General features: G+C 40.7%; 2 protein-coding genes across 3 annotated transcripts; one reads left to right on the plus strand and one right to left on the minus strand.

The window, feature by feature from the left end:
* Nucleotides 1-2098: 2098 nt before the first annotated feature.
* On the plus strand, nucleotides 2099-10343 carry LOC145439236 (uncharacterized). Its single transcript, XM_080316736.1, has 5 exons — nucleotides 2099-4295; nucleotides 4361-4517; nucleotides 6506-6550; nucleotides 6618-6754; nucleotides 7760-10343. Exons 1-5 carry the CDS (start codon nucleotides 4031-4033, stop codon nucleotides 8644-8646), a joined length of 1491 nt encoding a protein of 496 aa, XP_080172862.1. The 5' UTR covers nucleotides 2099-4030; the 3' UTR covers nucleotides 8647-10343.
* A 142-nt stretch (nucleotides 10344-10485) lies between these two features.
* Nucleotides 10486-25122, minus strand: LOC145439235 (uncharacterized). 2 transcript variants are annotated; one of them, XM_080316734.1, is made up of 15 exons: nucleotides 24609-25122; nucleotides 23127-23431; nucleotides 22237-22351; nucleotides 22002-22125; nucleotides 21580-21745; nucleotides 21039-21195; nucleotides 20883-20975; nucleotides 19298-19488; nucleotides 14063-14661; nucleotides 13504-13579; nucleotides 13330-13440; nucleotides 12481-12607; nucleotides 12051-12174; nucleotides 11842-11967; nucleotides 10486-10956 (listed from the first exon to the last, which is right to left on the minus strand). In XM_080316734.1, the coding sequence occupies exons 1-15, from the start codon at nucleotides 24758-24760 to the stop codon at nucleotides 10789-10791; spliced, it is 2634 nt and encodes an 877-aa protein (XP_080172860.1). In that variant the 5' UTR covers nucleotides 24761-25122; the 3' UTR covers nucleotides 10486-10788. The 2 variants fall into 2 exon arrangements, with proteins under 2 accessions (XP_080172860.1, XP_080172861.1); XM_080316735.1 differs by lacking the exon at nucleotides 14063-14661 and adding an exon at nucleotides 16539-17062 and having other exon boundaries at nucleotides 24609-25049.
* Between the last annotated feature and the right edge of the window lie 495 nt (nucleotides 25123-25617).

Consider the following 25617-nt stretch of genomic DNA (forward strand, 5'->3'; position numbering starts at 1 on the left):
GGAACACAACAAATATTTCCGTAAAAAAGCTTGAATTGAAAAATACCATTAAAACATGGATTGCCACAACGCTGTTCGACTTGTTCCTATACCTTTAAATCTTGTAACATATAGACATTCGTATTTGTCTTCCAGCCCCAGTATAGACTATCTTTTTCATTCAATTGTGTAGCGGTAGTGTAGAGTTTCCATACATGGAAGCATCATAGCCAGTAATCATTGTGACGAACATAAGAGACAGCGCGTCGGTAGTCGGCAATGAGTTTAGTGATAACTATACAATGCGTTGAGGCGCAAGCTGCGCAAGTGCTAGGTACTGTCATAATTTTATTCCTTGATCCAATGTTTTTAATTTGCAAAGATGTCAAATTACAGATGCGATATGATGATGTGAGCTGCGAATTAGAGAAATATTTGCGACAAATAGGAAGTATTAAACGACAAACTATATTGATCGTTAGGTTTTAGTGAGACCTTTGAAATGCAAGTTCAGACAGTGTCCGTGCCCAATGCCCAAATTAATCACGCATTTGTCTCATAGATGTAAAGAGGAATGAGTGTTTTATATGAGATGTGGAATGTAAACATGCAGTGAAGATATATAGTTGGTTAGCGAAGTACGTCAGCGCACACCATCGGGAAATAAATCGTTTTACGTAAACCCCCCCCCCCCCCCCATAGTATGGTGCTGGGTGTAAAAACATAGAGTGAAGATGTAAAAACGCAGCATTTACTCCTCAATTAATATTTTAAATAAGTTAAATACAAACTGAAATTTGCGCGTACTGGTGTGGTCAAGCGAGAACAGTTCATTCCCGAACCACGACCAATGCCGTACTTTAATTAGTTAGCACGGCAATGTAGTAAACTTTGTGAGACCGTGATTATCTCGATATTCTATTTCTGTAATCAAGCTCGCTTTTTGACAGACTTGGACAACTGGAAAATTTTCAGCTTTTCTAAATTAGATTATAGAACTAGAATTGTAGCTATACTGTTTTTCTTTTTTCAAATTAGATTAGGCTAGAATTAAAATGACTGAATTCGCGAAAACTTGAAAATCGAATGAAGTTCGTTTATATCAAATCAGAGTTTATACTCAAAAGCATGAGAATTGCTAATGAATTCTGTAAAGCAAACTGGACGCGTTTTGCACTATACCAGTATACGGTTCCCCTGTAGCATTTTCAGGAAAACCAAGAATTAGATTAGAATTAAAGAAAAGAAAAATTCAACAAATTAGATTAGAATTAAATTACCGGTATTTCGGTCTAAATTAAACAGCTACAATTAACTATAGTTGTCCGAGTCTGCTTGCTGCGCGGCGACCAGTGTGTGGTGTGTACACGATGAACAGTAGGTAGTAAAACTTCATGTGGAGGTTAGTTTCAGACCAACCTGCACAGATGGCCATTGGCCATGGTCGTATGCGATGCTAAACGTCTTAATGTAGTTGTTGGGTGGTATTTCGGGTGTTTAGATACCAATGGTATTTTGCACCAACTGCTATAAAGCACTGTCTACTTTCATCCTAGACATTTTCAAATCAGATTGTTGTAAATGTAATAGATCAAAAAGGAAGGGGAATAAAACCAAGTCAACCATGTTGCATCATGCATAACATCTTCCACGATTGTATTTCGCTTCTGGATAAAACTAAGTGAAGCTAATATCCAGGTTCACATTTAATAACATCTCAATTGTTATGGCGCAAGCAGTTGGCCAGGCACTGAATGCGTTTTAGTGTTCCTACTTTCAACTAATTTACCTCACTCAACTGCGTTCTTTTCCCACGTGACTTCCAGGGTGAAATAGGTTTGGAATCACTGGTTTATACCAAGGGTTGGTAACTGCTCCGTTTCGTGGTACAGGCCTGACTCATTTAGATTTTGAAACTCAAATGACCATAAATGCTGACCTTTTGGTTTATTTTATTAGGTTCTTCAATTTCAATTTACCGTAGATATTATTCGGTAAGGTATGAGTCACGTAAAGATAGAGCGCAGGCCTCCTTTAATATTTCGTTAATAGAAATGTATTCACCTATCCTGCCAATCCTGTTATCAGTCCTTTGTCTTTAGCGATTCATCCACGGTATATAGTATATACACTAGAGATCCCACATGATCTGTGCGGGGGCACCGATCTGCATTTCTTATAGACATACAATATTCACTGCTAAAGGTACGGTGGAATAGACAAGAATGCAATGTATACCAAAGTAGCTTTACGTCATTACATCGAGGGCGTGTAGCTACTACAATGCTTGACAAGCAATTACGGCATTGTACTTCTCTGAAACGTCGTTCAATGTTTATGTTGACAACGTAGTGGTGAGGTATGTTGCAAAACTAGATAGAGCGTGGAAACGCGATAGGAAGAACGATATTTCAGATCATAACGGAGACTGATAGGCACGACCGCGTGCTCTACTAATAGCCGACGAATTAGCAGAATTTGGCAACTCTCCGCCACGCTCAATAACCTTGTCGCGTGAAATAATCGAATTGACCTTTGACGAATCAATACCGCTAGGTAAAACTTGAGCCACTTCACGAACGCCACTCGAAAGATATCTGCAGCGAGCCTTACGCCAAAGTGCCTCTTGAATGTAAGTGTTCCAATTTCAATGAATATAATATTTAATCATAAAACGGTATTTGTCCGTATGTTATGCCCCGGAACGGCATCGCGATAAAGGGATGATAGAGTGGTCGTGATTGCCAAGCGAGATTATTTCATTCTATATTGTCTTTAAAATAACAAAATCCTGTTCGTGAAGCTTGATGTCGAATCCACATAGATGAATGGCAAGGCGGCGTGCTTGAGGTTTTCACCACGGCGTTGACGAAGGTCGTTTTTCAAGGCGATATCGCACGAAATGAAGCGTGTAGACAGGTCTCCTTATACACTGAAGTGCTGTACAATGTACAATTGTACATGTGCACTACATCGAGCCGCTACTATAAGTTATTGCGCTGAAACTGTATGTGTACTGTGTAGATCGAAGCGATCATCATTCACTGAGCCGGCGCTTCCCATCGATTACTACTTCAGATTGAATGAGGAAATCGCGTTCAAGTTGCGAATTTCAGCAGATGCAGGAAAGCTTTGGTCATAATTGAACAGTGTGATTAATGGAAATTCCCATTCTCCCCGCTCCATTATATTTCCATATTATCGCAGCCCTATCATGTGACACGCGAAAGATTACAGGCGGTAAATGTGCTGTTCCAGTCTTGAGACAGTCATTTTCTATACCTCCAGCTGCTCTCCACCAGACTTTGTGGACAGTGGCATATAGATCTTTTGCCTGGATATAGTTGGGTTGGTTTTCAGTGTTTTGTATAGTATAATTCCGCGATTGGTGGGAAAAATAGAAGTGTTTATAATTGATGTACTGAATTCTACGGGATAGCTAATGGTTGTAGCTTACAGAACGTTTATTTAGCTTATCCGCACAACAGAAGAAGACAATGTAACGTTTACCGAAGTGAAGTGAAACCACGAAGAATCAATATGGGGTGCTGCAGATGTATTTTCTCAGTACTCGTGCATTCTGCATGGGTAACCAGGAAGCTAGAAAATGGGTTATTTGATGCGTTGTAACGTCACAGCGAAGTTTTTCAGCACTAATATTTATCGTCTGCTGATTTTGAATGACTGAGATATCGTATACTTTCTACGTTATAAACTTGAGGGATCGTATGTCACGATTAGTCACCGACACGTAATGATTCCCGTACTCTCGATAATAACACCAGTGGTGTGATCATCGTAATTACCCATTGCAATTGCCCTGACGGTATGGTCTCTGCACAGAGCCACTTGGAATAATGAAGTAGGAGGCGGAGTGCGGTAGATCCGATTACGTATCAAAACTTCTGACACGGTGTATACATTTCGATTGTGTGTAACACAATGTACGTCCAATAGCGTCTGTAGAACACGATGACGAAACAAGGGCGCTAAACGACGCATAGCAATCTGCAGACAAGCTCGAAGACCAGCAGTAACCTACGGAAACAAAATGGAAGATTCCACGCAAATACTCGATTGCTTTAGCAAAAAGCAGCATGCCATTCACGTTTCTATTTTGTTTGGAATTCAAGACCCACCTAGGTGCAGTTGGCATCAGGCTGTCTGTCCTTGGGAATATGCACCGAAACCTAAAAAGAAGTCTAAGAGGTCATCCCTTACAAGCGATGCTCATGTTGGAAAGAACTTCAAGGCAGTGAACGATTCAAGCAAGAAAAGGAATGCCGCAAGGGAAAAGAAAAAGGCGTCGAAAAAACGTAAGCTTTGCGACCAACACGCAACACATCGAATTGCGGGTTATCCGCGGATGTTGCATATTCAGGTTTCATATATCATCACGAGGTAGGAGAGTACATGAGAGAATACAGGGAAATTACCAAAGTTCTGACGTCGGAGCTGAAAAACTGCACTTGTCATGGTTCGTACACTATGAAAGATGTGGAGAAGATGTATGAAACGCTTCCAAAAATGAGAAGGAGGTGATTTGTTTATTAAATTATATTTATAGGAAAGTTTATTCTCTTGATTGTTACTGTTAACGTAAATGGAATTTATGTTAATCTCCTGATGGCAGTGTTGGGATGACTCGAGTCACCTTTTGCGTATGACTTGACTTGACTCGAGTCACGTTGCAAAAATGACTGACTTGACTTGATTTGACGCTTCAAAAATGCGGATTGACTCGTGACTCGAAGCAAAATTTTTAGTCAATTTCAAGTCATCAAGTAATCGATGTCGACTAAATCGCTTTATCTTGGAAAAATTCGAATTGTTAACCATATACGCTGGTGTGACCTGTGATAGCAACCAATTACTCCATGATTGTGCGTTTCACCGAGCCTCCATTTTTATATCACAAATACGATGATCGCAAACGCAGTGACCGGAGCTTACAGCTTGTGCTGTTGTAAACTAGTCGTAATATTAGCAATATATCTATGTTCTATAAACTGCTCACAGTTTGTAGCGCTCTCCTTAACCAACCTCTTTGTATGATTTAAATGGAACGAATATCATGGATATGTAGGCGGGTAGGGGGATCATATCATTTTTGAAATTTCCGAGGTTTCGTATTTTATCCTGTATTTTTGCTGATAATTCTAGACTGGGGCTATACGGCTACTTGCGTACTTTAGCAGTTCCACGTATGCGTGAGCGATACAACACCTTTTTGCGTGTATAATCAACTCTTTATTGGTCCCTCGATTTAGAATAAATGTATTTAAAACAGTTAGCAAAATGCAACGACTTTGAATCATGTCTCGTACTTCGAAAATTCAACTTGAATCGACTCGTGACTTGACTCGTGATTTGATTTGACTTGACTCGACTTGACTCGAGTCACCTCCAAAAATCGAGTGACTTGACTTGACTCGAGTCACCTCCAAAAATCGAGTGACTTGACTTGACTCGAGTCAAAATGTGCTATGACTCGAGATGACTCGTGACTCGAAGGTAGTGACTTGATCCCAACACTGCCTCATTGGCAGTATTCAGTAACTTAGAAACACAAAAAGGTAGATTAAGCAGTTAATGCTTTCTATGCTACTTAAATGCAAGTACGTGTTACGATTTGCAAAACGGGATAGAACTGCTTACGATAAGCAAACAAATATGTGAAAACTACTATGGTAATTAGTTTTACGAAGCAGCGCCTGCGTTAGACAACGCAACGCAGATATTTTTTCGTCAATTACTCGCGAAGGTATTAGTGAGGCTACAAATTGGCGTGTAAATGAATAGAAATTGCAAAAAAGTAGTAATTGAGTATGCGCTGGAAGTATAGAAACCCGACTTCAGCACTGATAATGTAGGCTATGTCAGAGTCACATTTTTGTAATAATTCTAGGACTGACACAATTAGTGAAGACGATCATACAAGGCAATTTCCCTTCCAAATCATCGTCCTACGTTTTGGTGCGATATTCCCCTACAACTTCATCATCCTCATTGCAGAAGCGAGAGAAAGAGAGAGAGACAGTTCATAACTTGCGCTCAATAAGTGTCACTGAATAATAATTAGGCTATTCTAATCGCTGTTTAGTTGAGTGTTTCGATTTTAGCATATGAACATCTGAGAGCGTTGGTGACGATTTTCGATTGAAAGTACCTTGTACGACCGCGAATGACGTGATCACATATTCGTGAATCTGATGTTGGTGCACAGAGAGAGAGAGAGAGCTATTAATTTACGAATTTTCCCAAGCAGTTTCCCATAGTCTAAAGCGCTCCCTTCTTCTATCAGTGACCACAATCGCCCAATTTGTAGCTATTGCCCCTCCGATGTCGCAAACGTCCCCAGGGGCCGGTGGCACCCACTTTGGGAACCACTGTCCTAGAGTTTGCAGATGAACGTTTGCGACCACGCTGAACCAACCAAGCACTGATAACAAAGTTCATTGATAGATATACATTATATATTTACATTAATTTTGTATAAATTATAATTTACGTTTTATCATTCAAGGGACGTCAAGAAAGCTAAAGTATCAGCATCAAAGACCAATACCAGGTATACACTGTGTATGTCGAAATAGTAACGGTACGTGAGCAATAATGTAATTGTCAAACCTGCGTAGCACCTCCACTGCCAAGGATCATGTTCAAGACGAAGTTGAAGATGAGTCGAGGACCACGTCTTCACAATCCATACAACTTCATTTGATGAACAAAGCAGCAATCAGAGCAGAAATACAGCGAGGAGTTTTCAAGCAAAGTAGATTTAACCTATTACAACATGAAATAATGACTGATATAGATTGTACTGAACAGTGTCTATAGCAGTTGTTCTCAACCTTTTTGTCTTCGCGGAGCCCTTTCGGATCGTCACGGACCCCGCGGACCCCAACAATGTTTCAGTTCAATTTTAGCTTAATTATCGTGCAATCGTCATCTGTCTCGTGCCCATGATAACTGTAGGCTTAGTGATAAACAGCATCAAAATGAAATTTTTTGAAAATAAGATCATACTGTTCATGTAGAAATTGGGTTGATTTCTATTATTTCAAAGCTAATTCTGCAACTGCATTTCTTGAAATACGTGGTCGTGTCTTGAAAATCCGAACGAGTGGCGAAAATCCATTTCCACAAATATAGGTGGTGGCGAATGTAATAATAACGCGTAACGCATCCGACGACACATTTGGGTGTGATCGCAACCAATATGCCACCAAAATTGGCAATTTTTTTAATAAACATATTACGTCAAGCCTGGTCATTTCTATCTAGCAGCTTATCTTGAAGTTATTATGGGAAAAATGGTTATGTATATCACAAGAGAAAATGAATTTTTCTAATCATTTCGAAGTCACCGTGATTGACCTTACTCATCCAACTTTTTTTCCACAATCCCCAACAAAACATTTTTTAAACAGCAAAATGTTTGTATCAGTAGGCTATTGACAATTTAGCAAGAAAATGAGTCTGCACAGTAGGATAAATCAACTCAGATGGCCATTCTTTTGATGTGAGCTCTGGAGTTTTACTAGTAATGAAACGTAACTGCCTCGTGATTTTTCGAATTAAAAAAATACAAATTAGGTTATCAACTATTTTGAGTCCTCGCTGACCCCCAGGGGTCCGCGCAGCACCGGTTTCGATTGATAAGTTTGATGGTTTGGCTCATTCAAGCCTACTGGATCAGTTCCAATCCCCTACGATAACGCAAACGCTACCTTATTTTACCTTAACATAAATGGTGGGTTAATCGTTTATTTCGCAGGTGACAAAGGAAGCGTCGATGAATTCGTGCAACAAAACCTCGGCCGCGACTTTTTCATGGGCGATCCACGCTTCGACAAAAAGGGAAGTTCCTTTCCGGTAGTCAAGATCATGCTTCCTCAAACTCATGACGTGAGGCGGGTGAGCCGATGCGGAACCGATTCGCCTCAAAAAGCAATCTACATGGAAAGTCCGTCGCCTTCTCGGTCCATGTGTCACAGTAACGATCTCCAACGGAATCATGTTGATGATAAGGATTCCGGCAACGCGGGAATGTTTAAAGCTATATCTTCGGACGATATCCCTCGCACGCCGACCTCTTCTGATGCAATGGGAAGAAGAAGAAAATCTTCAACGCTAAGCGCTAAAGTGCGCGATTTCCGTCCTTTCAGCAGAAACGGTATAGCAAACAGAGTGTCAAAAGCCATCAAAGAAAAGCAGCGCAAGCGCGCGTTATCAGACCCGAGCGTGTCGCAAAGCGTTACCAAACAAGAAATACCGTGGAAAGTGTTGTGCTACTTAGGTTACAACTCGTCCATGCGAAAATATCTCCATGACATCTACAATCCTGTCGATCGCAAGCAAACAAAATCCCCTCTAGAGCCGTCCAGCAGAAGATGTTTCGACAGCGTCAGTACTTTTAACGGGCCGGCAGCTCGTGAAAACCGCGCGAAACAGCACCAAAGCCTGTTTCAGAAACCCAGCAACGTCGGTGCCAGTCGCTTTTTGGCTGGTGACGATGCGGGCGCCCGTGATGAAAACGAACCGAGAATTTTAGTGGAGAAATATTTGAACGTTTGTCGTCAGGAGAGACCTAAGATAGCGATACTGCCCAAATTGGACACGGTTGTTAAACCGAAGGTTATGCGAAAGTTCATTGCCAGCTAAAAACGCGACATATGTCATACAATGGTAGAAAGCGTGGTCATGGTGACTAGGTATGCGCGAAATCGAATCAGAGTCGATCCGAACCGAGCTCCCATATCCGCAATAACATCAAACTACTATTTCTAATTTTGATAACGGACAAAATACCAGTGGTGCTGCGGAATTCAGGTGTCTTGAAGACGATAAAATTTCACATGCTTGCGTGCGACATCGCTTCAAGTTTTGAGGGGTCTCTTTCCCCGTGAACGAGTAGCACAAGTCAGATATATACCATTTTTGGAGCTGGAGCTAATTTCCCAATTGCCCATTGAGAAAATACACAGTACCGCAATGTGATTATGCCTGCCCCATCACTTTGAGTCATATGATACCACAACACGGTTCGATTAGAAATGACCTAAATGACTTTAGAATCGATTTCGAATGAGGTATTTGTATTTCCCGCCTCCAACGATGGCCAAGTATTCGAATTGTATTTCGAAAAGGAATGGGACCTACCGACGATCTTCGTAAGCTTCCAACTCTGCCCCCACTCTGTAAAATTGAAATTCTCGACTCTGACTCAAGACTCAGTCACTTTTCAGTCAGCGACTATGGCTCCTACCCACTCCTACGTGAACAGAATTTAGTATATGACTCCCAATTTACCAACACTACTTGAAAATTACTATCGAAGGAGAATCACGAACGGTTTACTGCGACTCTGTCTCCAACTCCAACAAATTCGGAAATGCGACTCGGACTCTAACTCTTGAGTGGATAATTATTCGCCGACTCCGATTCCCTAGCGACGAAACGACCTCCGCCATATCGTTCATAACTTTATGATGGATTTGAGTGTTCTCGCGTGCTTTCCGAATCGATTTCTCGAATGGTTTCTTCGCGTGCTAAAGATGTCAGTAACGGAGCTGACAATGAATGATTCATATGTGGTAGCGAGTCATATTGCTCCCCGTCCTTACGAAATAATTCAAGACTGATAACCAAGGGTACGAGTTCTACCTTTCCGCAGATATACCACAATATATTTCATGAAAATTATTTGCGCAGTACAATATTTCGTATGACCTGTCATGACTACTGCCTGAGTGCTTATCGTTTACCTGTCCGTCCACCAGTGCCAAATATTATCCTGGTTTACTTATCATTCGTTCACTCCGATATAGACCTCCGCACTTTGTGCAAAGATACAAAATACAATTATTATTGTGAATTCAATAGTATATTGCCGCCATGCATTGCCGAACTTGGATGTTTATGTTCTTTATCATTGCAACGCACTACCAGTTACAGACGACTGCTAACTTTATAGTTACACGAATGTGCGTTGTCCATAACCAATTATCGCGATTGGCCGATGTCTACCTTGTACTCATCCCATATCACAATTCTGCTGCTAACACTATAGCAGAGCAGCTATCCTACTCTTCCAATTCCTGCAAAATAGGGGGATGACCTTTCGACTTGGTAATTTAGATATAAAGCCTTCTTCGCTTCGTCGCAATGAATATTAGTCGTACAATTTTCATCTTGGCTACTCCCTTCATCACATCGTCTGTTTACAGGGAGCGACGAGTATAATAATTGCGCTTCAGTCTATCCCAATTGTTACAACGAGTCTAAGAACAATACCATAACGCCCTGTATAAATCTGGTAACTGTCTATTTATTGACGACATTAAATTTACAAGCTCTGACGTCTGCGTGTTCTCAAAACGACATTTGCTCACAACTCGTAAGCATGAGCTACTACTGACTGTGGACAGCGGAATGGGAAAACTCCTCGGGAAGAAATCACATATTATAAAAATTTCTTTTACCTACTGCTTTTAACTACAATTGAGCTTCCAAAGTTCGATTTGATTTCATATCATCACATGATATCACTAGAAAGAAAAACAATTTTAGATATATTCAATGTCATTCCATACTTTACCGATAGATGGAACTAATCAATTCCCACTCACGTGGAAAACGCGTAAATTCAAAAACGAACAAAGCTGTGGAATGTAGATCAAACGCGGCTGTCTTCGGTCTCTTTAATCTCGCAGCCGATACAGTCCGTCGGAGTTTCTTGAAACTGGAGTAATGATGGATTGCTATCCGATCTCCTGGTTTTTTTTTCTTGATATCGCAGACGTATCAGCCGTGCTGTTCGATTTTCTTCGGGGCTATATGAAATCGTCTGTTTTCAACTGGTATCACTTTCAGTGTCGTTTTTCGCGAGGTAGTTGTTGTTGATGTTGATGACTTGATTACTTCCGGTGCGTCATCTACACCGTCATCGATTTCGATCTTGCCCACGTCCGACTGAAAGAATGGCTTGCAATTGGTCATTTATGGGACTTTGGTCACGGTTGCGCATAGCAATGATCGACTGTTTAGCAAGCTACTCTATTCTGCGTCTGCGCTCGTGGTTCTCATGAGTTACCTTCGTTTTAGGGTTGTAAACAGAGGTGGTCAAACTTGTCATCGTTGCTACTCAAGTACAAACCAACGTAAATTCCTACTCATTGACAAGGAGAGATGGCGATTTCCAAGTCCTGTCAAAACTACTTCGAGTAAAAGAAACAAATTTGGCTGCTTACAAAATTGCAAGGTACATCTCCGCAACTATCGCAGAATAACAATGATACTATAAAACTTGGCAATTTACGAAAACAGATTCAGTTACCATCATTCAGGGGCAATTTCGTCCGATTGCCATGATACTTTACACACAACAGTGATGGTAACTACTTTCTACTTTACAACATCGAAAGTTCAAGAAGTAAATTTTATTTCTAAAAATATGTTTAGTAGAAGTGGAAGAAGTCAAATATTATAACTATTCTGATATCCGTCGTGATACCAGAGTATTTTAGAATTATACTACTAACTGATGTAATTTGTTGTTGTTTTCGGGGCCGACTTTTGGGTGGTTCACTCGAGTATCGATAGAATAGACGCCAACCCAAGATCTTGTTGCCTAGTGAAGCAGAGACTCCACAATTATAGAACAAGGTCCGTTATACCTATACTTGCAATGTTCATACAATCCCCACTCCAAAACGTTATCATAACAATAACAATATTTGTCGAAATTCAATAACTGGGCAAGTTCAATTTCTATTGTGGATCTACCGGCCATTCTGTATTCAGTATAGGCTCATTTATTCATGAATACAACTATACTCATTACTCATGCAGCCTGACCTGAAGTAGTGGATTGTGCGGATCCAAATCGTATTCTACAGCTTCCGGATCGTGCTTGTCAAAATTTTTCTGGATTTTGCCGACCAGCTCTTTCATCTTTGGAGGCATTCCGGGTTTTTTGTTTTTCTGCGAATGCAATAATGGAATGAATATTTATAAATACCATGGAATCTGCGCGTTGGTAGACATCGTTACGGATCATTACGTACTTTTAACTCTTCCATTTTCTTTTGGAAATCCACTTGCTTTTTCTTTGCTCGCGCGGCCTTTTCTTTCATCATTGCCGAATGCTGCTTAGCTTTCCCTTTTATTATATTTTCTGTCATTTTCTTTCTAAAATATATCAACAGGGCTGGTATGACGAACATTGCGGTAGCCAGTGGTGCAAAAGGCGCTCCTGCCCGTCTCTAATTCGGGACGCCATGTTTGTATGGAACATCATCTTAATTTTTCTGTGACGTCATTTTGTCTCGTTATCTCTTTCACTGAATCTCTTCTCACCGACGAAGTTATCGGCTAAGCACTGAGCGCAAAACTCGCTCACCTTACACGTTTGTGCCATTAACTTTTTAATCTTAGTATCCCATGCGGGGATGTTTCGTTAATATGAGTCAGAACATCGTAGATCTGTTTACTAACTTCCAATAAGCGTCGCGTATTCTGGCGTCTTCGTATTTGTTCCCAGTCGTGACTTCAAACCACCAGTTCCATTGAAAATACGGATTTTGTAGACGATCAGCGATTCTACTCTCCACGGCGTATGAACCTATGTCGGTAGTGGTACAGCAACGTGTCAATATCATTCTAAGACATATATATACCCATAGAAATGACAAAATCAGAAAGGCTTCTAAAATTTAGATTTCAGAGGACTATCAGCGTAAGTGGAAAGGAATTTGAAATATGGTATAAGTTATTGGAGGTGGTCGAATTATCAAGCGTTGGTCGTTGATACTCAAGTAAGAGTGGGATGCCGTAAATTGGTGCTCACTTACAAGAAAAAGTAGCGATGTCCAAGGCATGTTAAAACTACTTCACGTGGTAGAAAATGAAGATCTGAAAATTACTCAAGTAAGTATTTTCAAAAAGTAGATTTGTCCGATAAGACGCATAATTTTTACAGTTGATGGTAGATAGCTACTCTAGAAAACACAGGTTTCTTCTTCGCGACTATCGCATCGTGGCAGATATAGGTTAGATTTTAGAAAATATATTCAGTTACCGTGACACAGGGACTCTTTCGTACAGTTGTAACTAAGTAATTGGAATTCAGTAGTTTTGCTTATAGAATTGCTAAATAAAAGTGGAAGTAGTCTAAAAGCATAGCTACTTGAGTAAATATTTCAAGTAAGCATAACCTATACTTGAGCATTCCAAAAAAGTAGAAAAATTTCATTTCAGACCAGTGGGTAAATCTGTATAGATATCAAGTAACAATCCTAACACCCGTGTGTTAGTTACGTTATAGGTATAATAATAGTCGATTACCGGGGGTGTTGGGGATGGCGAAATCCGGAGTGCGAAAGCTGAATATTTTAGTGGCATTCGGTTTCGAGGGATCAGGCGGATCTCCGCCAGGCCACGTGAATGTGTAATGATCTGTAATCAGAAAGTAAATTCCATACATGGACATATATTTTGACACATGCAGCGACCACTTACTGGAACCTTTCTCTAAATGCGATTCGAAATGTTTGTCGTCTGTGTAATATAAATATTCCAAAGGTTTCAACATTATCTGTAATATAGAAGAGAAGTGTAAAAGAGAAAGAGAGAGTTATATTGATTGATCCAACCAGAAAACAAACATTAACGCGTAAATGAAATAAAAAGTTGAACTTCACGGTGTAGGACAAGGTACTCCCGTTGGATTTAACTGGCCTGATGCCTCTGCATGGACTGGACATTGGACAATTACCAATGTTGTAATAAAAAATATTTGAGATTAATACACTAAATTAACTTGGGATCATACAAACAATGATAACGCCTGATAGGTGATCAGTAAAATGAGAGGCGGTAAAGCAAAAGTTCTCGTTTAAACAAGTGATACCGAAAGTACTGGATGGATCATGGCAATGCGCTCCAAACTACAGGACCTATTTCATCAATTGTCTGGGAAAACATATGTGACTGATGAATGTGGATGTATTTTTCTGTGCAGTGGCTCAGACGCAATGTCGCATTACTGTGGCATTTGACATTTTCTCAGATCATTTACCTCCATGGTAATTTTATATGCAAAGAAATGAGTGAACCGTTTTCCTTCGACTTCGTTCAACCACTTCATGACATCGTCCCCGGTAGTCTGTTTCATCGCAAACGGGACACGCTTGTAAGATCCGAAGAAACCGGGGCAATACTTCACGTAAGCTGTCGTGTTTCTTTTCAGAACATCTTGCAAGTCCATCGCGGGCTCGGCCTCTTGCCCTAGTAATGCGTTTCTGTGGTCAGAGCGCAGACCTCTGGCGCCATCTTTACGAAGTTTGAAGTCGCCCGAGGCGGCTGCCTTACGAAGTTTTACCCATGCCCGTCTCAAGTCGTTACCGAGGGCGCCCTGCAGCTTGATTTTGTCTTTTCCCAAAAGCAATCGCGCCAGCTCCAAATCGCTGTGTTTTGGCGGGCCTTTCTTTTGCAAGGTGTAGTTGAGCCCGCCTGTTTCCTTGACTATTCCACCGCACAGACCGTTCATGGTTTCACAGACGCGTTGAGCAACGTTCAGACTCGTGTACGCGTGGTCCGAGTCGTCTATTCGGTTATGCTTTTCTAGAGTCATGTTTTCGTACGTTTCCCATCGGCAATTAGCCGGGTCAATCGCGTCTGTGATGGGAACGCACGTTGGGTTCTGTCATCTTCGACTCGGTTATCGTAAAGAAGGCCAAGAAAGATTGTGTGCGAAGGATGTTATTACAGAGCGCATGCCGGGCAAATCGCGGATATGTCTCGATGAAAACAGCCGGTGCGCGACTACGATTCTTATTGACGTTAGATGCGATACTAGATTTGCTCTATTTTATTGTTGCACAACTAGATATAATCATAAATAAAAGATGATAAACGGATGGCTGGAAGTGTTATTTAGGATTACCAACTCTCGGCACTTTCGTGAATGGCCCAGGAAAGTGTGGATTTGGTGGGGAAATTTGCCATCTTATTGCTGCTAGAGCAGGGGTTCTCAAAGGGTGGGCCACAGGAGAATTTGAGGTGGGCCACAAAGCTATTTTGAAAATTTTAAAATTTATGTAAGTTTAGTTATATTTGTTATGTTAATCGCTAAAAATATATTCATACGATCTAATTATACGTAGGCTACGTAAAGCTTTTCATCCGACTCTGATGAGACGTGTTGGCACGTATGGAGTCAGCATGTACAAGTCCAAAACGGGGCTAACAGCAACTAAAATAATTTCGAGTATATATAAACTGGAAGGTAATGCTGAAGTAACCAAGCATTCCGGCAGGGGCTGGGGCATATGTCGTATGCCGTTGAAAGGGGTGTGCAATAAACTCGGAATGAAATGTAATTGATGTATAGATTTACTGTAGGCTACTTAGGCAAGTCGTGCTATTGTAAGATAAAATAGCCATAATTTCAAATTAATAGCAACTTCTGGTGGAGGTATACTGCATCACCGCAACGAGTCGTAACGGATTGAGGAGTTAGCGGAGTGCATTAATACATGGAGTCGGTTTATTATGTCCGCCCTGATATCATTGTACATAATCTAAGAGTCACATGAATTGATTGTATCATTGCATTGAATATTCTGACATCGCAACTTCAATTGGTTTGGCACAAGATGTGTTATTGCATGCATATTAAAAAAATCTTTCGCCACTTCTCTGTAGTATCCCATTCACCAATGAATTGTTTGAAGCTGACCCAGACTTATTATACTACTCCCCGCCATAGTGGAACTAAAATCCTAATCACACGATGGATGCGTGGATTTGATGTTTGTGTTTCGCGATGCGAATGGAGCAGCAGACGATCATATAATATACACATACGTTTCAACCTATGATCTACCAAGGCCGTAATTGCTGCACCCAAATCCCCGATCGCGGGACCTCGAAGGGGCCCAAGATTTTTCCTTGGTCGTTTATTGAAGGACATTTATTTTACTTGAAAATTGTCGTCGCGCTTCGCGCGATTTAATGGTCCGAAAGGTCTACGTTTAAATATTATCGGTAAATTAGGAGACAAATGCGCATATTTTAGAGAAATATGCATATCGGCGCAGTCGATTACCACGCATTGAACAGGATTATGACTCCAAGATGAGAGGTGGGCCACACCACATTTTCAAACCGGAAAATGGGCCACGGCCAAGAAAGGGCTGAGAACCCCTGTGCTAGAGGATACGTGAATAACAAAGTAGGGGTATTTTTATCGATGATATTGCGTCACATTTCTTTCGGAACATCGCTATCACAGAACAATATTAATGTCAACGAGTCGGCTATTTGCAGGCAATTCAGGACTTTTATCACGTGATTCGTTGCGTGTTGCCCAGCTACTCGAATGCGTTGAAATTATTTCAAGATTATGCTATAGATAAGCACGGTGGTTGAGTTATGTTATTCTCATCTGTTTCATTAACGGCTGACACTCTTCCCGTCAAAATGGTGTAGGACGGATGTGCTATTGTTGGCAACCCTAAACACTCGTCAGCGCGACAATCTGAGCGACTCACCGTAAAATGCGCCTTAAATCCATAAGTGTGCGGACATTTCGTATCCGGATAGCACATGAAAGCCTTTCTGTACGGCTTGAAGTTTGAAAATTCACCCGGGCAGTACCGCAAGTACGCTCGTTTATCAGGCATAATATATCGCTTCGGTAAAGAGTCTGTGTCTGGTTTAGCTCCGGGTTTAGTGACTCGCGGTGGTTGCGGGGCACCAGGCCCGGTTATTACCAGGTGCCTGGGTATGCTGCCTCTGCGGAGGCTATAATTTTCCTGCGTGTTTTCTTGTTGAACGCCCGCGCATTCCGGTACAAGTTTCTCGCAAAGTTCCTGCGCTTGCTTTAAGTTGTGCAACATGGAGAAGCGTCTTTTTCTCCCGTCGGGCGCTACCAAATTATCTTTTATCAGATTAGACTTCCCGTCCGCAGGCTTAATCCCGGGCCACAGCGGCAGGTCCTGCGCCTCTTTTTTATTGGTTAACTCAATAACGAAGTCCAAATATTTGCCGGGGAATTCGTCGTAACGGCACTCGCCTGTTGAGAAAAGGATAGGAAGGGTTTTATATCGGAAGTCTCGACTTGAATCGGATGCGTGGTCAATCTGGTCATGGTCATTCAACAACTTGGACCATAGTTAGTAACTAGTGGTGAACTGATGATTTTTGTAGTCGTAATGTAGCAATGATCAACTATTATGTACAGGGGCGATGTTAATCAACTGTGATCAGACCTGGTCAAAGATTGACCCCATTTGAATTACATCGACTCGAACCTTCACAGTTTGCTTTGGTTCATGAATTATCCGGTGTCCACGCAAGTCAAATGCGGCAATGTCGAATTATGACTGAATAACGAATAGGTGCACACTTGGTGGTTGCTTATTCGAGAGAATATATTGATTTTCTGATTTCCGTAGACCGCGATATCCTTCTACTGTGACTAATGATCGACTGTTATTTTGGTTTAGCTGACAGCGTTAAACACACCGTGAATTCGCGCGTTACGATCCTCGCGAAGGACAGTGTTTTGGTAGCGCCCGTCCTATAACTTTTTACGCGCCGATTTATGCGATAGTGGCCATGTGACGTCATAACGTGATGATAACATACGCTTGAAAATGTAGCCCGGAGCGGTTTGCCGCAAATTGATGAAGCGTTTTCTATTTCTACAGATCTACAAGGCGCATTAACAGGAGAAAGCGGATTTTCCCCATCTCTATATAGGTTACGCGCGCCTTTATTAAGCCCATGTAGCGTTGGTGATTGACGGCTGTTACGTCGTAAAGTGATCTAGGAGCGTGTGAAGAATGTATTGCGTGACGAGCACCAGCGAGACAAGGAGAAACACCACATTGTTAGTACTGAAGCCCAAACACGATGGGTGATCTCATTATGAGACTACGCCGCTGTTGGTTTATGAAATGCATGCAAATACCATTGTGCAGTATTAGTATGTATGTTCCGCCTTATCTTAACCTCCGTTTCGCCGGATATTCTCGATTAAGTTACGTAGGACGAATTACGAGTCAGCATAAATTGACCATGAATCCCATTTACACGGATCTGAATCGATATTAAATGTACCGGAAAACCGGTCAAATTTTCGGGAAAATCGAAAATTGAGATTCGGAGAAGGCCCACTGTACATTAACGTGCAGACTGTTTTGTAGCATGGATTTAGTAGAAGACACAACAATTGGTTCACGACGGTAACTTCCGGCACACTGAACTTTGTACATGGTATTTGTTATATGTAGGAGCCGCAAAGCAGTGTCGGTTACACTTCCTAAGAATGGGACCAGTGCCGGGTCAGAATATGTAGGGACAAATAAGGCATCAGATATACAAAGTCTGAATTATTCGCTCATTTCTCACTGCATGGGACGCTGATTAGCCCGAGTTTGACGTGAGACTGAGAGACCGCAATTGCTGGTTTCGACATTCTATCTGTTCTCTATCCATTATTTGCATCGGGTCTTGTGTATTGTATTGTAAGATGTACCATTTGTACACATTGTACATTAGGGCTGTTCAAAAATAACTTTTTTTCCGGATTCCAGCCATTCACTCATTAAATTGTCAGGTTACCATAAAAAAGCCTGCATACCAAATTTGGTTCAATTCTAACAAGTCTAAGCTTCCGCAGAGCCAATTAAATTTTTTAATTTATTACGTAAAATTTTTTAAAAAATTTTCAAATTTTTTTGTCAACCCCATGAAATTGTCGAGTTGTCTTCAAAAAGGATGCAAAACAAATTTGGCTCGATTCCAACCCGTACCAGCGGCGTCATTTGAGTTTTTCGTTGATAATCGTCGGATTATCGCCGATCAAGGATAATCCGAGGATTATCAACGAAAAACTCAAATAACTTCGCTTCTACTTGTTGGAATTGAGTCAAATTTGTTTTGCATCGTCTCTGAAGACAGCTCAACAATTACATTGGGGCTGAGGGAAAAATTTGAAAATTTTTTTTTTTAAATTTCCTATTATAAATTAAAAATTTTAATTGGATCTGCGGAGCCTTATACTTTTTAGAATTTAACCAAATTTGGTGCGCAGCGTTTTTTAGCGTAACCTGACCATTTAATGCGTGAATGGCTGGAATCCAGAAGAAAAAGTTATTTTTGAACAGCCCTATTGTACATAGGTGTCAAGAGCGGATTATTATTATTGTTATACGATCATCCACGTAAATGGGCAGATTAGTAGAGAGTATTAGTTCAAGCAAGTGAGAGGTCAATGAACCGCGACTTTTTCACTGCAACTCACCGGGAGTCAGATCTATATCCATTGCCGGCCTCCCATCCACATACAGGGTTAATTTTGTCATCTTAACCTTGCGTATGTCAATCAAAAGCTTTGTGTACAGCGGATACCTCAGCGTGTCCACCATATGATACTGCAGGTCGGAAAGTCCGTCCACGCGTGCTCGCGATTTTCGGGTGTTGTTCAATTTGTATCTACAGAAAGACAATTGCCGGTGATCCAGCAACTGGTGGACACGGGAAACATACTATTCGATTCAGCTATGAAAATATTATTGATATAAATAAACAGAATGTGGGCGCATTTACTGGTCTGAGACAATGATATTTAAGGTATCATGCAATTTAAATTCCTAATAGAAGAGATTAGACATGCGCATTGCGCACGTACAGGCGTATTATAGCCTGGATCAAAAATGTACGGAAGCATAATTTTTTTAATAGCGTTGTGACATCATGAATCAAACGTGACGTGGAGAACAGGAATAACGTCACAACATCCTGTCGCTTGGCTACGCCACTAGACATGCGTTACAGGGTTGTATTTAAAACAAAAATCAAATTAAAACAAACATGTTGAAAACAAGGCCTTTGTTTAAAACAAGTTTTTATTGTTTTTGATTTTTTTTTAAGTCATGACGTCACGAATGTTCAATTGTGACGCCACAGTGGTTTGACATTGACAATTGAAAATATAGGGTAAATATAGCTCATTTGACGAAATATCTACGTACTATAGCTGTTGAACCAAATATTTTGATGGTTCGAACCATCCCATATCGTATACGTCGGCTATATCGGATGGTAATTGCCCGTATAGGCTCATACAACATGTTTTTTATAAAGTATTCACACAATTATGGCATGATTTTACCACTTGAAAAAACACAATTTCGTTTTTTTAAGGGCCTTTGTTTAAAACACTGTTTAAAACATGTTTTAAACAAAGTGTTTTAAACAACCATTTGTTTTAAATGCAACCCTACGTTATTGATTTTCATGGTCTTTTGTCCTATTGTGAATAAGTTGGCAGTTTGTCGGTGGGATCGGGGCTATAGGCTGTCGATAAAGGCTGCATTTGTACACTGTGAACTAAAATCATGTATTTCGCCGATTCCACCTAAAGCGTATGGCTGCAAATCGGGTAGACGGGCATTTGTGGTACAAAATCTTGCCGTCACACCGATTCCAATGGATGAAAATGAGTCAAACAAACCAGTCCTTACGGGGGTACATCCCAGAGGTGTATGTTTCGTATGTCATCCCAGCGCGGTACAAAAATCGGTACAAGTAGCCTAAACAGAACCCACTACATGCCTGGATATAGTGGATATATCTCCACACGCATCGGTGTATTTGACTTCTTTTCACAAATTGCAATGCGCATGAAACCAAAATTTTGTACCATAAAGTGCCGTTTCCCTTATCTGCACACTGCTATGCTGGAAATCTGGTAAATAGAGCTACTTTTCCCCAATATATTTACACTTTCCTGTAGGACTGCGGTAGGTAATGCGAATCGCATCATTTATCCGGATTGAAACGCGTTGCACCAATTTTCCCCTAATATCGCGATAATATATACTCACGGAAATTTGTTCGGGCTAAATTTCCACGGATGAAGATGGGGAATCATCATATATCTTCCAACCTTCATGGATGACGGTATGATGCTCATGTTTCTGCGGCGATAAAACCGAATCATGCTTCCAGTGGTAGATTCGAGTTCCAGATCTCATAAATACCTGTGCTGTATTCTAAACTCCATATCGTTGTCCTCTCCGCCCCAACCCCAGAATCGGTTCGAATGGCCGTTAGCTATTCGGTATTGTTTCGGAGTGATCCCGGTGACACCGCCGAACTCGGTGCCATAATGGGGCTTGTATTGGAATTTGTCGATAGCTGGAGAATATTTTGAAATATGATGTATAACCAGAAGTGGTCAGTAACGAGGTACTTCGGGAGCACTCAAGTATAGTACTCAATACTTACTCAGGCGGGTATGTTTATAGTATTTCCATTTCTACTTAACAATTGGTGACGCAAAAGTACTTATACGATTTACACTTTGGCTTTTGTGAAGTACAAAGTAGTATCTGGATTGGTTTGCATGTGTTTTTTGTATGTAATTATGGTAACAACCGGTCAAAATGGACCATGAGTCATATCTATTTCTAGTGGTAATTGAGTAGAAATTTCTGGCATAACTTCTACTTCTACTTGAGGGGCAATGCTGACCAGTTGACTAGAAAACATCACATCTCGATAATCAGAATTCAATGATACCTGGAGATAAATGTCTTGGATTCTCAGCACACATGTAAAAGTTTCTGTCGTTTTCTGGTATCATATCCACATCGTGGAACACAATGCAGTCGTAATCGTCCAATTTCAGGGCTTCCTCAAAAGCGGCGTTCATAATGTTTGCCTTGTTGAATTGTCCGTTGTCGTACTGAAGGAATGTCATACCGATTGTCGAAAACCAGTGTATATCTAATGGCAGAATATAGTTACAGACAGACTCGAAGTTCGATTACGTGTAAGGCTGTAACATGAGTCCACACCGTAAGGAATCAAGTGCAAATGATTCAAAGCAACTTGAGAGTCATCTTAGTAGAGTATATGGGGAATTTCACTCCCGAAGCCAAGTGACATTTTGAGTCACTGTCGGTGTACTGGCTAGCGCCGGGCATGAACATGCGATATACCTGCTCAGCGACATAGATGCAATAGTGAAGTCTTTGTCTCATAAGCATCGGGTGCAGATGATACAGAAGCGTTTTCAAATGAGCATCTCTATCTTTGAACGGAATGATGATTGCGACCTTTTGCCTGAACAGAACGTTACAGAGTGTTTCAAATAGGGGCTTGCGAATTTCCCATTTGCTCACCCGACCTACGGGGAAGTTCTGGCCGAAGCTATAATCTACAATTACTACTTACAAAGCTTTGCATTTGGAAGGTGCGAAGCACCCGCCGTGAAGTACGTCTGGACCGACGTGTTTTATTACTTCTTCCATCGACGGAGTGATATTCGGGTTGCTATGCATGTCGCCGACTGTAAAATCAAAACAACGGAAGTAAATCAGACACCCGCATTTCTGAGACGAAATCGCTACTGTACAATAGAATCACATTTCGATTAGAGGTCATCCCAAACGCAAGATTGATTATTTTTAGGATCCGAAAGTCACTCGAGCGTCTAACGCTCCCGCTGTGCGCGAATTATTGGCACAGGTATTGTCTTTCAGTATTAATTCTCCTGATTTCGCTAGGGCACCGAAGACTTTATTGGCAATATATTTCAGCTGTGTTGGATGGTGGTAATAATAAACGTCGCGAATTGGAATAGCATTGGAAATGACGAGTAATTATGAATAATACGTGAGAGGTAAAATGAAGCTCCCTAAAATGCTCCAGATGATTTCATACATGCTCAAACTTTAAAAGGCATATAGGCTTTCCAGAATTACGTGATTTTCCATATAATGCTATGCATTTACTGCTAAGCCATCGCAAAACGTGTAATAAGGGAACTAATTTAGAGAGGGGGCGTTCTAGTATGAAAGTCCTTCCAGTGGGTTTAGCCTGTGGTCATGATTCTAGACTACTTCTACTTCTACTGAACAGTTTTCAGTTGTTTTTAGGTAACACTAGGCTTGGAATGTTTACTTTTTTCTTACTTGTAAATCTCTATTTCTACTTCTACTTGCGTACCATTGATGACTACTTTGACCATCTTTAACAGATCTCTCACCTGGACAAATTTTGTTAGACAGACTGCTTCTACTGGGTTGATTTTGGATATCATCATTACTAATATTATCACCCACCTAGCTTAGGAGAACGCTTCGTACAGTTCTTCAAATCCTTCGGAATAGCACTCAGAAACTTCTCAGGTGATTCTGACCACGGAACTGATGATGCGCTCGACAACGATGACGATTTGATGCTTTTCTCGATGGCAACGGGCGTGAGATTTCTCGTGATTTCCGTGGACTTCTTGCTTGTCTTCGACCGCGTGATAGGCTGCTTATTGTGGATATCACCTGTAGTTTCGTTTGCGTTGTTCGCCTTCGCCCCAGCTAGATCCCTCTTTCTATAAACTTGCTGGTGCCCTGACCGAATGTCGTCCACTCTGCGTAACGATCAAGTTGATTAAACTTTTCAGAGGTGGTGGTCTACAGCTGTGGTCAGTAACGAAGTATAGTTTAAAATAATGATTTAGGTTTCCAACCAATACTACGTGCCCGAGTAGTTATATTGTAATCTTCTTCCACTGTTACTTGAATAGTTTGTTGACAATAACTACTTAATTTTAACATTTTGGATTTTGAAATATAGAAATTTGTTTTGGGAAGAGTTTGTTTCATTTTCATGTATGAAATCTCCATAAGAGCCACCGGGTTAAATAGCCATAACAGTAGCTACTGAATATATTTCTAAAGTTCGCACCTATTTGTAGAGTCATTAGTCATGTTGCTTTAGTGGTGCAATTGCAATTTCAAAAATCACCATACCACTGATTATATATAACTGTCAACAGGATGCGAATCCAAACATTCTCATAGAAAGTACTTACTTGGGTATATTTTTCATACCTTTCGCTTTCTACTTCCACTTAAGTAGCAACACTGACTATATGACTATTGATGTAACTAGGGTTGCATTTAAAATAAGCAGTGTTTTGAAACACTTTTTTTAAATGTGTTTTTAGGCTGTAAAATTATGCCATAATTGTGTCAATACTTTACATAAAACATGTTGTATGAGCCTACGGACAATTGCCACCCAATGTAGCCGATGAGTATTGATATGGGATGGTTGGAACCCTCAAAATAGTCAGTTCAACAGCAATAGTACATATATTTCGTCAAAGAAGCTATTTTGACCCTATATTTTCGATTGTCAATGTCAATCGAATATGACGTCACAATTGAGTATTCGTGACGTCATGGCTTTACAAAACATAAAATACAATAAAAAAACATGTTTTAAATTAGGGCCTTGTTTCAAACATGTTTGTTTTACATTGATTTTTGTTTCAAATACAACCCTAGATGTAACACTCTCGAATCGCTGCCCAGTATTAAGTTACAATTAACGTAGTGTGCTTGTGGAATTGTGAATTAGTTATATTTAACATCCAACTCGTCACGATGCAAATGAAACTGTGCTGTTTTCGTTTTGAAAAATGTTACGACATGTACTATAGCTATATAGTTACTAATATATTTATTTCATTTCTGTTAACTCTGCCATTGCTGGCCTAAGTTTATCTATGTGGCTTGTATGGCCACTTTTCAATTCCATACCTTTCGTTTTTCCTCTCTGACATATACACCGTGAGTGTAAAAAAGAACAGGGCAACAAAGACTAGGTTACACCCACGTCTCCTGCTCCCGGCCCTCGGAAAGAGAAGAACGATATTCTTCACGTTCCTGCTGATGCGCTGCAGCAAAGTCATATTCGTTTTTTCTCAGCTGCCCGGCCTCATGCATGGATCACTGTGTGCCAGTGATGTGGCTGCTCGGATCACAAAACTTCCCGACGCTGCATATCAACAGAGCTGCTATGACTGTCAAATGAAATGCGAGGCACATTTACTAATGACATAAAGAGCATTTACTAACGTGGTAGGCTAATCTAGCAATAATTTGGGTTTAGTAACATACTATAACATACTATGTCGCTTGTCGCTAGACTCAATCTATTTACCATCTACTCATCGTGCACCTCTATAATTGCAAATTGCATTTGAATTCGAACACTTCAATATTCCCTAACGCAACAGCAGCCATTCAATATTTTATATATAATCTAATGATGGTTGTAGCCGAACTTCATACAATCGTCAATCGCTCGCATCGATACGGTACGCAAATCGAGTCCCCTCGGGCGTCGTAGCACTTGCTCTACCAGAATATTCAGAACACGTAAACTTTCGATGCGTTGTCTGCGCATATCCAATTATACTTAATCGTTGCAATGTTGTTGCATGCTTGTAACACGATGGATGCGCTGCTGATTTGTCGCATCACGTGCACACTACTTTCACACTTTAATATATAATCGAATTGTATTACATGCCCATCAGCCTTCAGATCTGTATCGAATTCCTGCATAACGTTAACTCCAACAAGCCAAATCCTGATTAGGGATGAGAACAAGGATTCTAGTATCAATTGTGATGATTCGACTTGAGTAGTGAGATACGATTTTTTTGAATAACGAAAATATACGCCATTACGCCAAGAGATATATTTAATCACAGAAGAATAAAGTTTCGATACTTTATACCATTTGTAGCATCGAAACCTATAT

This window comes from Botryllus schlosseri, chromosome 5 (assembly GCF_051294905.1).
Source record: "Botryllus schlosseri isolate E-star chromosome 5, Bs_hap1, whole genome shotgun sequence".
In the NCBI taxonomy this organism is placed as follows: Eukaryota; Metazoa; Chordata; class Ascidiacea; order Stolidobranchia; family Styelidae; genus Botryllus; species Botryllus schlosseri.